Raw genomic sequence first — 16,740 nt, forward strand, 5'->3', positions numbered from 1 at the left:
CCAACACATTAAAATAGTCCCACAAACTGTCCAGGAATGGAGAGACCTCAGAACACCATCCACGTTTTCAACCAGACCATGCTCTGATGTTGTGAGGAGTGGTGATATGTGTATGATTACTGAGACGGATTGTGAAACAAGTTGAAGGGCCATGTGATTTCAATTTTTGGTAAACCTCCAGTTCTTAGCAGGTCTTAAAATTACGTAAGCAGGAAATAGAACCTGAAATTTTTACTTACCTCCCGAAAGACCCCAGGGCAACAATTTATTCGTGGTCCTCTAATGACACTGTACATAACAGCGGTAATATTATTTTGAATGATTGCTCTTAGCCTGATAGGCCGAAGGACACTGTCTCAGCTAAACTATGGACACGCACACACACACACTTACACTGATAAGCACTCACTCATCCCCCTCCCTTTCCAACGCCTTCGATGCTTGTGCCCTACCGGGGATGATAGCAGTCAACTGGACCAGCACAGATGCTGCAGGACCGGATGCGCTGTCTACGCCGGCTCTCTCTTACCCTTTACCCGCCTCTGTTGCTTGTCTCGTGTTTCTATGGTGTATTGATAGTCATGTGCTTTTGTGCTGAGGTGTTTTTTCTTTTATCAAACTGTTCTCCCACTAGGAGCTCAGTCTGAGTGGAGTTTTTTTTCTCCTCCTCTTACCTCATGTAGTGTATTTTCGTTGTTTTTTTCCTATCAGCCTACCTTCTGACATGTCTGCCCAATGTGATGTTTGTGTAAAGTTGGTCAGAAGGTTCCTTTGTGAGTGCGCATGCGCCATTAGCGTGCTGCCTGCTGTAACCCCTAATTTCCCTCGGGATGAATAAAGTATTCTGATTCTGATATGATTCTGATTCTGAAATGAACTACATAACATGACATGTAACAGCATTTCTTTATTTGTTTGACAAAAATGTTGCCAAAATGCAGAAATATTGTATGTCTAGGTACAGAGTAAATGATCTTCCACAGAAATTAAGAGATTAAATAGCATCCAGGTGCTTCTAATCAGCTCTTGATTAACTCTTGATTAATCATCAGCAAGTGTGAGCACCTTTATAAAAATCAAGTCTTGGCAGTTTGCTGCTGAGCATTCAGTGTGTGTTAACAGAATGCCAAGGAGGGAAGATCTCCGCAGTGATTTTAGCGAAGCAATTGTTACTGCCCATCAATTTGGGAAGGGTCATAAGGCCATTTCCAAACAATCTGAACTCCATCATTCTACATTGAAAAAGATTATTCACAAGTGGAAAACATTCGAGACAGATGGCAATGTTCCCAGGACTAAATGTTCCAGCAAATTCGGGATCAGACCATGAAATGGTCAGAGAAATTGTAAAAAAAAAAAATTGTAAAAATTAAAAAACAAAAAAACAAGAGCTACACCTCAGACTCTACAGCAGGCTACAGCTAAAGCCATTAGCTTTAAAGTTCATGACAGTACAATTAGAAAAAGACTGAACAAGTATGGTTTTGATTGCGAAAGAACATGAAAGCACAGCTTAGGTTTGCCAAATTGCATTCTGAAATGCTTGACCATAATACAGTGCCAAGTCTGATGAAAACCAAACACAGCATATCAGCACAAACATCTCATAACATCTCCACGGTGGTGGAAGAGTGATGATTTGGAATTGTTTTGCAACCACAGGACCTGTGTGCCTTGTAGTCACTGTGTCAACCATGAACTCCTCTGTATACCAAAGTATTCTAGTGTCAACTGTGAGGTCATCTGACTGAATGGCAGAAAATGATAAGAATCAAGGTGTTGCAATGGCGCAGGAAAATGTTGTGGTGAGACAGTAAGGGTGGTCTTTGTGCAAAAACAAATGCCTGCAAACCTCAATGAACTCAAACAGTGGTGGAACGAGTGTGCTAAAACTCCTTCAAAATAACGTGAGAGACTGATTAAGTCATACTGAAAAAGATTTCTTCAAGTTAATTTGCTATTGCTGCTAAAAGTTGAACTACAAACTATAAAACCATGGTGTGTAATTAGTTTTTCAAATACCGCTTTGCATTTAGCATTTTATTTTGTTATCATTAATCTTTCACTCTCTTCCACAGAGTGCCTTTTATCCTGCCTTCCTCAACTCACCGGTGGAGACAGATGGCTGTCCCTCCCTGAGATTTTTTCCTGTTAAAAGGAAGTTTTTCCTTCCCACTGTCGCCAAGAGCTGGCTTACTGGGGGTAGTGTGTTTGTTAAGGGTTTCTCTCTATAATTTCAATTCTTCTTTGCCTTGCACTATAAAGACTATATGTTGTTGTGATTTGAAGCCATATAAATAAAACTGAATTGAATTTTTCTCATTTTAAAATCCAGGACAGATCCATTTTTTATGTCCTGTAACGTGCGGTGGAGATGAAGCCAGCCGCGGAGGTGTGACAGAGAGGGTTTTATTTTGGAGGAAAAGCGGAAGAGGAAGAGGGACAGCCTCTTTGAAACTTCCACCAATAGCGTACTTGCTTGGTAAAATATGAAAATGGCGGCTCTCTGTAGTGAGTTTGGGGATCTGTTACAAATCAAAAAACAGCTAATATCGGTGATATCGCTTTGCAAAGAAAGAGGACTTTTACACAGCGCAAAGTGGTGAGACTCCCAGTGAATAATGTGCCATTAGCTGGCTGTCTTTTTGCTCTTTACAGTAAGCGTTGACGTCTAGTTACGTGTTAGCTGCGTTAGCACTGATAAAAAAAAAATCAGTCTCTGTATTAGCTAGCTGTTTATTGCCGTTAACTTTGCTGTCAGTGTCACCTTAAACATAAGCAGACCGTATATGTAGATTTACTAGTTGTGTTGACAAAGTCCACTATGTGTAACGTCAGTGTTGCCTGTGCCTGAGGTATAACTTGGTTCAGGTCGTCTCTCTAGTCAGTTGTTTTTGATCAGTAAATTAAAACTGGGGAGTTTAGATGAATGGAAATAAACGAACTGATGTCAGATGAGGAAGAAATCTAATGCTAAATGTTGCACTTAGGTGTTAATATTAAAATTGCGGTTGTTCCTTTACATTTTAGGGCTTCTGAATTGGCATTTGCTTTGGATCCTCTGCCAAAGGATGAACTGCCACCAACATCCCCTTTAACAGAGGTTTGTAAAACTGTCATGATTGAGGACCCTTCTGGGTTTCAGTTGTTACTGATGTTTCTTTTTCTTATTTCTTCGTTCTTTCACATGCAGTACAGTTTGTTCCAGTTCTTCATTCGTGTCTGTGAAACGGTGCAAAATTGTCACTTGTAAACACGTGTTTTATAGCTCCATTATTACTACATTACATTGGAATCTGATATGTTACCTGTGGCATGACTCCCGTCTTGTGGAGGACAACCCTTAATGCTTTATGGCTCAGGTCTAGTTTTATGTTTGGACTCCTCCAGAAATACTAGTGCAAGTGAACTGCAGATCCAGAGTGCTTAAGGTTTTGCACAAACCGGTCCGATGTCGTGCAAACCTCCCTGGAGTATTATTTTCATAGAAAAATCGACACCCTGGTTGTGCAAGAAAATTGAACTCTAGGCTCATCAGTGAGTTTTAATGCCACTGGAGTATAATCGAGATTTTAACTGGGTGTTAAAAGGTTAGTACATTTACTAAAATGGATCGAAATAGCAATTAGTAATTAAAGTGTTGTATTTGTTGTATTTTCATCAATGACACTTGCGTGTTTGTGTATACACTTGAAGGTGTAGAATCTCCAAATAAACCCCAGTGCCAGTGTCTATTGTGATAAAGGAAGAAGTCACTCAGTGGCATTGTGGGAACTCTGATGTTTTACTGTTTAGTTAACAGGTGTGTAGAACAGGAATTGGCTATATCAAGATTTGTCTGCGCACACAATCTTTTCAAAATGTGTTTGTCTTTAATTTTGATCGTTTAGGATATGTGGATATGGGTGTGGTGATAATTTTCATACTATACTATAATATGAATAAATAATGATCTGGAATTTATCTAAAGTTTGATAAGAATTAAAAGACAATAAAGACAGACAGATTTTCTGGCAGGTGGCAGAATATTATTTTTCACATGTGTATATTGCCCCCTGTTGACAGTTCTTGCAATGTAGATATTAAGATGATCTTGTAATAACTTAATGATGTTATTCAAATGGCTCTTATTTGTCATCATGCAGGAAGATGCACAAGACCTGGATGCACTTACACTGGCCAAATCATACTTTGACCTGAAAGAATATGATCGTGCTGCTTACTTTCTGAAAGGCTGTCGCAGTCAGAAAGCTTATTTCCTCTATATGTATTCTCGCTATCTGGTAAGATTCTGTAGATGTCGAGCATGCCCACGTCCTTTTGATCCTTCCTTTTTATTTCATAGGAAGCCCGATTTTACTTTGATCGTTGCATTTGTAACACATTTTGTCATTGTCCTTCTGTTTTTTCTTTTTTCAGTCGGGCGAGAAAAAGAAGGATGATGAGACTGTGGACAGCCTGGGTGAGGAATTCTTCTTTTAGACCCATAAAAGATAAAAATGAGGAATTGTATTAGTCTTTATAGCTTATTTATATATTTTCTGTGTTTTAGGCCCTCTGGAGAAGGGTCAGGTGCGCAATGAAGCTTTGCGCGAGCTAAGGGTCGAGCTCAGTAAGAAGCATACTGCAGGAGAGTTGGACGGCTTCACCCTCTATCTGTAAGATTGCTCCTCCATAGTGAAACACATTACTGCCATTATGCAGACGTATACAGTGGATTACTTACAGATGATATCATGTTTGTGTCTGTGTGAACACACAGGTATGGAGTGGTTCTAAGAAAGCTGGATCTTCCGAAAGAGGCCGTGGACGTGTTTGTTGAGGGAATACATGCACTTCCACTGCACTGGGGCGCATGGCTGGAGCTCAGTAACCTTGTCACCAATATTGAAATGGTAACAAGCCTTATGTTCTGACACACAGAAACTGTGGAAACTGATAGCATTTATTTCCATAAGCTAACTCACCAAATCCACAGCAACAGTTTCAATTAAAAAATCACTCCTTTTTTAAAAATAATTTTAAAATACAGGGTCCACATATTCAGTAAATGTTCAGAAATATTTCACCTTGAAGTGACTCTGTCTGCTTCTACCGCTTCCCCTCAGCTGAAGTCACTGTCTCTGCCAGACTGCTGGATTAAAGACTTCTTCATGGCCCACATGTACACAGAGCTGCAGATGATCAAAGAAGCATTGCAAAAATACCAGAACCTAATAGAGGCTGGCTTTTCGAAAAGTACCTACATCATCTCACAGATTGCTGTGGCCTACCACAATATCAGAGGTTTGTTTTTTTTCTCTACTTTTTCAGTGGAAATTTTGAATTTCTGATGAATGGCATGTAAGCGGGCCTAGTCTTACAGCACGCTGTCTCCCCTTCTTTCAGATATTGATCAAGCTTTGGCTCTGTTCAATGAGCTGAGGGAGCAGGATCCGTATCGTATCGACAACATGGACACATTCTCAAATCTGCTTTATGTCAAAGTAAGTGTATGCCAATTGCAATGTGAGATCTGAAGAACATTAGTCAATAATCAGTATGACTGATGTGGTTTGCACAAAGACATGGGGGCCAGTTTCTGTATTATTTCAGTGAGGGGTCAAAGGAAAAAAAATTGTAGAAAATAGGAAAGTCAGTATCATAACTGAAATTTTGTAGTGTTGCTGATTGTAATCATGTTTCCACAGAGCATGAAGCCAGAGTTGAGCTATTTGGCCCACAACCTGGTGGAGATTGACAAGTACAGAGTGGAGACGTGCTGCGTTATCGGTAAGCATTGAACTAATGAGATTAGAGGTCACCGGCTGCAAGAGGACGTTACTTATGCTAGTTTTAAAACAAATGGATCGTTCATTATGTACATGTAATCCATAATATATGTTGTAAAAGAAAACTAGTGTTTCCTGTACTGCAGTAAGTCGTGTGTCTGATCCACAGGTAACTATTACAGCTTACGCTCTCAGCATGAGAAAGCAGCTCTCTACTTCCAGCGGGCCCTCAAACTGAACCCTCGCTGTCTCGGTGCCTGGACACTCATGGGACACGAGTACATGGAAATGAAAAACACTTCAGCTGCCATTCAAGCCTACAGGTCAGTCTGGATATCTCATAGTCGCGCTCAGCATCTGCATCATCAGGATGTATTTATTATCAGGTGACACAGGTCTGGAGGTTTAAACGGATTTATGATTTTAGTCTCGTGTCCTTTTTCTTCCTCAGACATGCCATTGAAGTGAATAAGCGAGACTACCGTGCCTGGTATGGTCTTGGTCAGACATACGAGATCCTCAAGATGCCCTTTTACTGTTTGTACTATTATCGAAAGGCTCACCAGCTCAGGTTTGGACTTAAGCTAAGCAGATGATATTTCATGCTGCTGTTATAAAGAATGGACGGTTTTTGGAAGAAAACTTATACATATATATAAACACTTGTTGGTTTTTTTTCTCAGGCCGAATGACTCTCGCATGTTGGTCGCACTGGGTGAAAGCTACGAAAAACTGTCACAGCAAGCCGAAGCCAAGAAGGTACACATCTACCCATTGCCAGTAATTAACAGTAGTTTCTGTAGTCAGTTCCAAAGCTTTTTTCTTGATTCTAACTTGTGTCATGGATTTATTTTTGCGAAGTGTTACTGGAGAGCATATTCTGTCGGAGATGTAGAGAAAATGGCTCTGCTCAAACTGGCAAAGTAAGTGTTTATCACTATATTGAGCTGAACAACAGTGCTCTGAAGAAACGAGGCTCTGATCTGCTGCTCGATATTTATTTTCCTTTTTTATATATTTATTTTTCTGGTTGTTTGTTATTTTTGTTAGGCTCCACGAACAGCTGAATGAGTCTGACGATGCTGCCCAGTGTTACATGCTTTACATTCAAGACATTTTCTCTTGTGGGGTAAGCACTTTAAATTAAGCTCTGACACTCATATTCTCAGGGTCTAGGATTGCGATGATTTGCTCTTTCAAGTGAGATCACGATGCTTCAGCTTGCTATTATTATGTATTAGTTATTATGCATTATTATTAATTTGTTTCATGTGATAGAGCCTGACTGGCAAGCAAAGATGACTTGGTAAACTGTAATCCAGGTTTTGTCTCCCAGCGTCACTGAATGCAGCATCCTTTCATGTTTCTTCCCAAACTGAAGGGGCTTTAGATCCAGTCTATTAATGCGTGTGGATTTGGAATCGGCAATCATTAATGGGTTTCATTTTATCTACTACAAACAAAAATGGGCCAGCATGTTTCTTTTCCTGGGGACCAGACAGAGTTTTAGACGGTAAACAAAGGCCAGATCTTGAAAAAGGCATTTCACTTTTTTAAACTGTCTGGTTTACAGTGAAAAGGTTCATTAAATAAAATAATCCCTTTAAATGCTATATCAACTTTAGCCTACATCCACACAGTGTCTGTCTGATTATCACTGCTGCGCAGGCAACTGATTTAACACAATGTTTTATGTTGTAAATATTGACTCCAGACAACTGTTCAGCCGTCATCAAAATCCAGCATTACCCTTACAATACATGATCATAAATATGAAGGAAATCCAATTATGCTGTTATCTAGGTGATCTCTATAAACAGATTCTTTAATATAGAGAAACTGTTGACAGTGTTTTGAACATTTGGACAGGCTTCAGTTGCATGCAAGTGAAGCCTGTGTAGAGGAACGTGTCACATGACTAACATAACTTAGCTATTGTTCTGCAACAATTTAGCTTTTAATACTTTGTGTGTATTAATAAATAATGTCCAGAGCAATGAAAATCTTGACCCAAGTATTGGTTAAATTATTAGAAGGCCTCCAAAATTAGCTGTTGCCCCCCCCAGGGCCAAAGCCAGCAGATTGAGTTATGTCTGCAAGCAAAAACAGACTTAAATACCAATGAAATACAGAAATGCATCATTGCATCTGTTCATTTTCTGCTGTTTTACTCGTGTGTTAATTAGCCAAATGGGAACAATTAAGAGGATGACATCGGTGGCTGGAGGTTCCAGCCCTCTGGCTCTGTTTTTCCCACTTGTGCTCCAGGTCATGTGTTGCATTAATATAAAGGAATATAGTTCTAACCAAACTAAGTCTTGTCAGGAACAACTGGAGCATGCTGAGGTGAGCACAGCCCTGCGGTACCTGGGCCAGTACTATTTCAAGAACAAGCTCTATGATGAGGCATCCCTTTGCGCTCAGCGCTGTTGTGACTACAATGACGTAAGTGTTCCTGTACGATTTGAGCATCTTGTTTTAGTTGCTGTTGTGTGGTCGGTACTGATTGGTCATGCCTCGTCTTGCAGGCACGTGAGGAAGGAAAGGCTCTGTTGCGGCAGATCTCACAGGTCAGAGATCAAATCGAGACACCTTCAGCAGACCTGTTTGCACCACTCTCAAACAACAACACTCCAGTCAGGAGGGTGTCTCCCCTGAATCTCATCTCATTTACACCCTGACACCAACTCTCTTCTTCATTGGCTTAAAAAAATATGGACAATTTACCTATCTTGTGACATGAAACTGCTCTGAAGGTTATCTTGACGAGGGCTGCGTTGGAATTTACATAAACTGCATTTGTTTTTGTAAAACTAGCAATCCTGACCATTTTTGTCCAGCCCATGACATTGTCTTTGCTGGAAATGTGAAAACAATCAGCGTACCTGCAGTAAGCACTGGACAGGTCAGTATGCACGGTGCAGCATCGCATACAGTAAATACCCATTTCTTGTTTTTGGTAAGGTTTAATGGTCAATAGTGCAATACTACAAAAAGAATCCCAAATAAAATGTTCAAGAGCAAACAGACAAGATTAACATGTATATATGAATGAACGAACACACACACACAGTCTAAAGTTTACAGCACAGAGCATACAAATGGGAATTTGACTTCTCACTTCATTGCTCATCGGTACGGTTTATGTGTAAATAGTTTACAGCAGTCTTTGCAGGGACTGACTGGAAAGGGTAAAATAATTTACTACAGTTTTAAAGCATGATTATATTCAGGCTGCTCAAATGTGTTTGTAGGATTTATATTGAGTGGTGGAGGGAGAGTACAGCACAAAGGCACAAAGTGGAGTTGCAGAGGCAGAGCAGGTTGATTAACACACATGCACTATTTTAACCATACAGTCACTAAGCAGCTTTACCTCAGCTTAAAGCATTAACAGTTCAGTTGATGCCAATAATATAGTTAAAGTAGAAAAACATAAAAAAATATTATAAAGACAACAGCAACTTAGTTTGCTTTAAAGTTCAGTACTTCCCCCTGAGATTACGAGGGGTGACGACCGGACTAGAAAGTGGAGATGGCTGACGGGACCGCAAAATCCTTGAGGAGGGGGTCAGATTTGCATCCTCGGCAGCACGGGTGTTGTATTTACGTGTTGGGGTGCGAGATGGGAACAGAGACTGGAAAAACTGTCGTTTTTGCGGCGGACGGTTTTCGGGGTCGCTCGGTGCGCCGGCGCCACAGCCTCTCCTTTTGCAGGAGCCCGGCATGCTGGGGGCAGCAAAGCCAGACGGGGGCAGCTGGGGAGGGAGGGACTGTGTTTGGGCCAGGGTCTGCGCTTTCCGCCTCAAGTCGGCTTTGACCAGCATCAGGTCGTTCTGGAGCTCCATAAGGATCTGGCCCTGAGAAGAAGAAGTCAGTTGACAGGGGGTGAGGTTAGACAGGAGCAGAGAGGGAAGGGAGGGCTGTTTAGTTTCAGAAGGTGAGGCAAAAAGCAACAGCTAAACATGCTCTAGCTCATTGACAGCTTTGTGCAGATGTTAGAAACCTTGTTTTAGTTTAAAATCTGCCGGTGCAAGTGAGTTAGGAGAAGAAAACGACAGTTTAAAATGAGAACTGCTCATAATATAATGCAGGTTTTTTTTTTTTTTTTTAAAAAGAGTTCATGCATTTTATCCTCACAAGCTGCTTCTAACTAGGAGGAAAAAGCGCTTTTAAACTCTGCACTGATGGAAATTTAACATGCAGTTTGCAAAATGTGTTCAATACTTTCTCAGCTGTTGCAGAACACAGAGGGCTGAGCACCCTGTTAAATAATTTAAAGAAAATCTTAGTTTACAAGTAAAACTGAATGTGCAAATTGCACACTGCACATTGCTTGACTCTACCTGTTTGGCTAAAGTCTCATCTGCAGCTGTTAAAGCGTGGCGCAGCCTCTCCCCTCCTGTGTTGCGACAGCAGGCTCTTTCACCAGACTGCAGATCCACCCCCAGCCTCTGCAGATTGAGGCGCAGCTGACGCAGGTTCTGTTGTAAAAGACAAGAAATATATACACACATACAAATTTTAATCTTTCAAACAGTCCAGAGACTCACATGCAGCAGTGAGTTTGTGTAGAGCATGTACTGACCCGCTGACCCTCCTCCAGCTTGCGGTCAGCAGCAGAGGTGAGAGTGCCAGCACTACCTGGCACTTCTAGCTGCATCTTAAGCTTTGTCACCTCTGCACAGACAAACAGAACAAATCAGTCAGCCATCATGAACAATATCCTTGTGCATATAATCAGAAATCTTCCAGTCAGACTGTACCTTGAGTCTTGGTGCACAGCTCAGTGCGGCACTGGTCGAGTTCAGTGCGCAGTCTGCCGAGCTCATTCTGCGCACTGACGCGCTGAGAGCGGCGAGGGCCCTCAGAGTCTCCAGGTGGCGCCGTCATGGGGGCTGCTTCATTTGCCTTCTTTTTTTCCTCAAGAGCAGCAGACAGAGCTTCAATCTCCTGATCACGTTCCTGGGAGAACGGAAATAAATTTGGTAGAGATTCAGCGAGAGCATCGCAAACAGTTGCGAATGCTTAATTTGCAGAGAATGCAAAGCATTACAAACTTTCAAGTCATTAACTGACCTTTAGCTCCTGGGTGTAGAATTTCTTCAGGTGTTTCTGCAGGCTATTTATCTTGTCTTCATACCTCTCTTCAATGAGCGCCCTCTCAGCATCCAGTGTCTCACTACAGGGTGAGAAGATATAAAATGTTGCTATATGTAGTCATTACAAAAACAGTTAAACAACACATTTCTCCCAAATCCCTGCCAAGAAAACACTATTAGATGTGCCTACTGCTCCTTACCACTAAAAAGTATTACAAAAAAAAAAAGCCTTTAAATTGGCATTTCAGATTCAAACAAGCACCCACACACACCTGAAACCATCTTGCATTCTAGAGATGACCTCCATCATCTCAGAGACCACCTGCTCTCTCACATTTGCTTCTAGGACTTCTTTCTCTTCCCGCTGGCGCTGCACCTCTCTCTTCAGAACATCAATGGCCTGCAGCAAAGCCTTAATGTAGAACAGTCGGCTGTTAGAACAATAGATTTTTGACAGTTTGACACATTTAAGATGTTACGGTTACTTGGTTTAAGTAGTGTTTCAAAATAAAAGGTTGATTTATTTTGTCAGTGAAATAAAAGTGCTTAATATTTAGGTGTTACATAAAAAGCAGAGGATGTTACCTTAGTATCTAACATGGTGATATCTCCATCGTCGACATCACTCTCATCCTCTTCCTCCTCCATCACCGTGCTGTCATTACCATTTCCTGTTGGATCACGAAGTAAAGACAGGATGTAGGCCACTCTGGTCTTCGTGGACGGGCCGTGGACGAGCTTAAAGAAGAGAAACGGCACATTTGATTGATCTCACACAGGACGCAAAACTAAACCAGCCACTCAGGTACTCGTGTACAAATGAGTTTCTTACTTGGGTAGCAATAGCAGAGAATTTGAGGGCCTGGAGGGTCTCGTCATAGATGGATGCACATGGATTGATGTTGACCACCATGGTGGAGGTTCCTCGCCCACAGAAGAAACCCTGCAGGACACGGGTCAGCTTACTGTCCCTGAAAGGCACCACTTGAGGAGGCCGTGACCTGTTGATGCAGTAGGAAAACATTAAAACCCATTTGGTCATTAAATCTTTATATGTACAATAGCAAAAAACAAAAACGCCCTAAAAGCTGTAAAAGTTGATTTAGTGCAGGAAATCCACACGCCATAAATTAGCGGATCAATAATTTAATTACTGCAGAAGCTGACGTGAAGAAAATTTATAGCAATTTAGCATTTTCGATCTTGAGAGCAGAAAAGCAGTAAAAAGCTCCACAAGATGATCTGTTTCAACCATTTCTCTAATTTACTACACCACCTAAACATTTTAAAACGTACTTATTGCTCTGGTTGTGCCTCAGGGCAGCAATGCAGCGCCCCAGTGTTAGGAGGGAGGTGTTAATGTTGTTGGCCTCCTTCATCCTCTCACCATTACGCTGATCTTTACAGCGTTCGGACCCAGCCAAATCACACACAGTCAGCCTAAAAAGGAGACAGACTTACATTATCACCTTTACAAACTCTAATCAATATAAGTTAAAATGACCCAAAACTGAAATCAAGACTGGGTAATTAAAAGCCAACTTACTCGCTGATGTGCATGGCCTGGCCTGAATTTGCTCCAGGGTGGACGTGCAGGACACGGAGGGAAAAGATGCTGTGGCTGTGTAAGTGATACGTTTATGATCAGAGTGTCCACAAGTGTAACTCAAATTAAGGTTTCAATAGGTAAACACGTCATTTAACATGCTCCTACCTGCGACTGGAGTTCTGGTTGAGGTGAGTGCTGGCGAAGCTTTGGTTGCGACGCCCAACTCTCAGAATCCTCCAGGCTTCCTCGGCGCTGCGGATCTGGATCCAGGTCAGGTCTGATACAACAGGAAGAAGCACAATGTGGTGCACGTGAAGGAGCTGCAGCAGTAGTTACACATGCTGTTATGCAGGAAACACATGAATTAAGCTAACGTAGTGTTCAAAGTCGTGACCATCTTTTGCACAGTTCTTTATTCATGCACTCATTCATTGTGGTGTGTTGTTGCACTCCCACAAACACAAAGTCTACAAAGACTGCAGGTAGAGTTGAGGAAAATGAAAGAAGCAATTTACAGTTTTTAAACATCATTTCCTGCCTGATGAAGCGTAACATACATCAGATGAGAGCGGCTGCCTGGTGGGAATGAGCCTCAGGAAGTTCAGGCCAACATACTTTGATCTAGTTTTAACTCCATTCCTGTGAATGAGCCACTGTTACCTTTCACGTAGGGGTTGCCCTGCTTGTCGTCGCTTAGCCGCAATGTGACTCTCTTCCGGGGCTGCTGGGAGGGCGAGGCGTCCAGTAGGTCGTACAGGAACTCGTTGTAGATTTCATAAAAGGACACCCAGATTGAAAACTGCACTCCTTCCTCGAGATCTTCCCCTCCGCTGTGCGACAGGCTGTCCGGCTCCAGACAAACACTGTCCGTGTCTGCAGAGGCAAATTAAAAGTCACATGTTTGTTTTGTTTTTTTAAGGCAGTAATGATTTTAATATAAAGAAAGCAGTGTTTAAACTGGAAATTGGTATGTGCTGCACAAACAACGCTGATGTTGACTTCTTATATTGTAAACAGTGCTGTGTACTCATCAAACACCAACTATTCTACTCCAAATACAGCATGTGGTGCGTTTAGCAGAAAATTGACTCCATTTAGGAATGAAAATCCTCACCTTCCAGCTGAGTGCCAAAGGTAGTGGTAGCAGACAGTCCTCCGATGCCACTATCCCAGCTTGTGGTGGTGCCAGTGCAACGAGAATTCCCATCCTGAAATCCACAAGAGGAAGGAGAATCAGAAGATGCATAATTCATCTGCAGGAAAACATTTAACCAAGTAGCAGTCTGCAAGGAAAAGAACATGCCAAATATACCAAAGTGTAGTCACATACGTTTGGAGCACCACAATGTCCAAATGCATCCTAAAATTCACCTTGTTGCTACAATGTGTTCCAGAGTAATGCTGTAAGGCCTTTAAAAGTCATATTTATGTTTACCTCTTTGAGCAGAGAGTTTCTGCGGATTTCCTCTGCCTTGACCTCATTGGCACTGAGCTGCCTCACATCCTGGTATAAGACAGGCTTCAGGTTCATGCCACCGTACAGACGGCCCTGCAGTTTCCTAAACAGGGACACTAAAGCCCGGGGCAGCAGGCCTGCCTCTCGACCGCTGCCTGCAGGCCAAAGTTTGACAAGCATGGTTTATGTTGTGCGATTACATAACGAACAAACCTCATAATTAACCCTGGGATTTATGTGTCCAAGTAATATCTGCAGAACAGAAAATAACTCACCCTGAATGGTGTACGTCTTTCCAGAATTGGTTACACCATAAGTGTAGAGAAGTCTATTTTCTCCTCGAAGCACATCGTTTATCATCGCCTTCATTGTGCTCTCATAAAACTGTTGCTGCGCTGTCTCAGGACCAAATATCTAAGGGGACATTTAAAGAAAGAAAAAAAAAAAAAACATCTTCACTGGTCTGTTTCACTCCAGCATTCTCATTTTCTTCAAGTTCTTCTCTGAAAATATTATTACGTGATTACTACAGTTTTTTTCTGAATGGGTTTTCAGTTTTGGAAACAGTATGTTTAAGTAAAGAGGAGCTACACATACGACTCTCCTACCTTCGTGAAACTGAACTTGTGAATACTCGGAGTGATGCCTCGTTCTGCTGCTCTCATGTTCTGAGAGTCATTTGGAGCTTTAAGCAGCAGGGTCTCTTCGTCTTGGATAGCCACACAACCCTAAAAGAAAAACAAAATAGACTCAAGTACAGTTTCAGAGTATTGAAAGCTTTTATCCTAGAAGAAACAAAAATGTTGACCTTAATGTCTTACCTGCTCTTCCCCTCTGGATCTCTCCGTGTCAGTAAGTGGTCGGATGCGCAGGAAAACCTTCACCCTCTCGGTGGCCCCTTCATTGCAGCTTTGAGATTTCACTGCTACTTTCTAAACACACAAGCATCTTTGTAAATGTTTTGATGGTAGAATGGAAAAATATTAACACCACCAAACTGCAATCCCAGGGTTTAGAATTTTACATATTGCATCTCGCTCTACTGCAATACCCATCTGGGCTTTTAATGCCTATTTAAGCCTGCCAGACTGAAGAAAGCAGCTGTGTTTAAGAATCAGAGAGGTATAGCAAGTGAACTGGAAAAGTGTCAGAATGATGTAGTTTAAACAGAATGTTTCCCTGCCTCCCTTTCTTTTTTGGGGGGGCTGTTATTCATCTCCTCTGAAGGAAAAGCGAGGTATGAAATTATGGCTTTGAAAAACAGTTACACCTCTGGCAATATTGATCAATTATATATATAGACATACACAAAAAACAAAAAAATCTCATATAGATTTGTTCTGAACATGTTTTGTTATACCTGAGGGACATATGATTTTTTTTTTTTTGGGAACTCTTACCGGCCCTGTAATGGATGGCCTGGTGTCCAGGCCCGGGGAAATAACAGAGATCTCTGGTAGACGTGGTCTGGCCAAACCTCCGTGCTCTGCTGCTGTAGATTCAAACACAGCCATTTCCTCCTCATCAGAGGGGCATCCACACGGAGATGACAAAGACAGCGCCATGCCCGTCTATCTGTTCCAAGGATAACACGTTTTCATTAGTATGTAGTAATTCTATTAAAAGGGGATTACAAAATGTTTCAAACATGGGCTTGACTTAGGGCGTGTGCACAAGTCACTTTGAAAGGATAATATAGGCTTGTGTTGGAAAAAAAACAGCAATATACAACATAAAAGATGAAAAACTAAACACACTCACACAAGTGTCTGTGTTGTTTGTAATAATGATGTAATGATGTTATTCTCTGCTCAAGCATTTCATTGCTATGAATTAGTTAAACATGGGTGTGTCGTCATCAAACAAGCTGACAGGTAAAGGAACACTAGTTTACTGTTTAAAGCCAAATTGAACCTGCTTAAGTAGTCAAACAGGAAATATTTCCCAGGCTTTCACCAGACCAGGCAAGTTTGGCATTAGTGCTGATCAATACAACTGCTCTACAGCAGGTCCTGTCATGCTTAGTCTTTGTAGCTATTACGATGAGCGAGTTTAGAAGTCTCGGTTTTTCAATTTCATTCCCTTTTTTTAATCCAAATGGTATTTCGTGTTACACTGAGCAGCATTTAAAAAGTATCAAATCCACGTTTAGCATTCAAAAAAAAAAAAAAAAAAAAAAAAAAAAAAATCACTCGAGCCATCTTCACCTTTCACTGCTTGTTACAGCAAGAAGACTTTGTGCTTTCAAAAAGTGTCTCAGCACTGAGTGCAACTAAAATAAAAACCTCAGTGCTGAACCTTTACATGTGCAAGTAGCCATGTTTAGCCTCCAGTAAGCACGTAGTAAACGGAGCCTATATTGCAGTGAATTAAACAGAGTCACTTTAATGTTTATACTAGCTAACATACATTTAATAACAATGATTTCTACTACAAGTACCAATATATGCTAACAAAGAGACTTGCTTCCTGGTTTTAAATGGGAAAATCGTGCAGTCACTCAAAACCAAAAACAAGCACACAAAAAACGTAGATATTGCATTTAGCTTAACACACACTTACATAACTCCGTCAAACAGTTATAGTTACAATCTAATATTATTTTTGTAACTATTACGTTATCTTGTTTAACGTCGTATTGCCCACGTTTAAGTAAAACTCACTTTAACTTTCCTGGAATGTCCAAAATGTGCCTGGTTTCCTGTAAGCTCGTTAGCTTAATGTTTACGATAGATCGCCAAAAGCCAACGTTGAGGTAAAACTGTATAAGTTCAACAAACCCTCCTCGTCTCGAGCTCTTAGCACCAGCTGAGCCGCTTTACCCGATTGCTTTTTGGGTTTTTGAACAATGCGCTTCCCCAC

At 41.3% G+C, this 16,740-nt stretch overlaps 2 protein-coding genes across 2 annotated transcripts; one reads left to right on the top strand and one right to left on the bottom strand.

The window, feature by feature from the left end:
• Nucleotides 1-2,256: 2,256 nt before the first annotated feature.
• Nucleotides 2,257-8,796, top strand: cdc23 (CDC23 (cell division cycle 23, yeast, homolog)). Its single transcript, XM_026181469.2, has 16 exons — nt 2,257-2,602; nt 3,031-3,103; nt 4,146-4,283; nt 4,420-4,462; nt 4,553-4,658; nt 4,763-4,895; nt 5,109-5,286; nt 5,389-5,486; nt 5,691-5,772; nt 5,941-6,094; nt 6,223-6,342; nt 6,455-6,530; nt 6,633-6,694; nt 6,822-6,900; nt 8,097-8,216; nt 8,300-8,796. The coding sequence occupies exons 1-16, from the start codon at nt 2,490-2,492 to the stop codon at nt 8,450-8,452; spliced, it is 1,728 nt and encodes a 575-aa protein (XP_026037254.1). The 5' UTR covers nt 2,257-2,489; the 3' UTR covers nt 8,453-8,796.
• Nucleotides 8,718-16,730, bottom strand: kif20a (kinesin family member 20A). The gene is made up of 19 exons (XM_026181466.2): nt 16,542-16,730; nt 15,279-15,453; nt 14,700-14,810; nt 14,487-14,606; nt 14,154-14,292; nt 13,858-14,033; nt 13,537-13,630; nt 13,083-13,295; nt 12,588-12,699; nt 12,420-12,494; nt 12,170-12,313; nt 11,706-11,874; nt 11,459-11,611; nt 11,146-11,285; nt 10,851-10,953; nt 10,538-10,736; nt 10,360-10,451; nt 10,118-10,255; nt 8,718-9,631 (listed from the first exon to the last, which is right to left on the bottom strand). Exons 2-19 carry the CDS (start codon nt 15,441-15,443, stop codon nt 9,254-9,256), a joined length of 2,721 nt encoding a protein of 906 aa, XP_026037251.2. The 5' UTR covers nt 15,444-15,453; nt 16,542-16,730; the 3' UTR covers nt 8,718-9,253.
• Between the last annotated feature and the right edge of the window lie 10 nt (nt 16,731-16,740).

The sequence above is a fragment of the Astatotilapia calliptera genome, chromosome 10 (genome assembly GCF_964374335.1).
Source record: "Astatotilapia calliptera chromosome 10, fAstCal68.1, whole genome shotgun sequence".
Taxonomy (NCBI): domain Eukaryota; kingdom Metazoa; phylum Chordata; class Actinopteri; order Cichliformes; family Cichlidae; genus Astatotilapia; species Astatotilapia calliptera.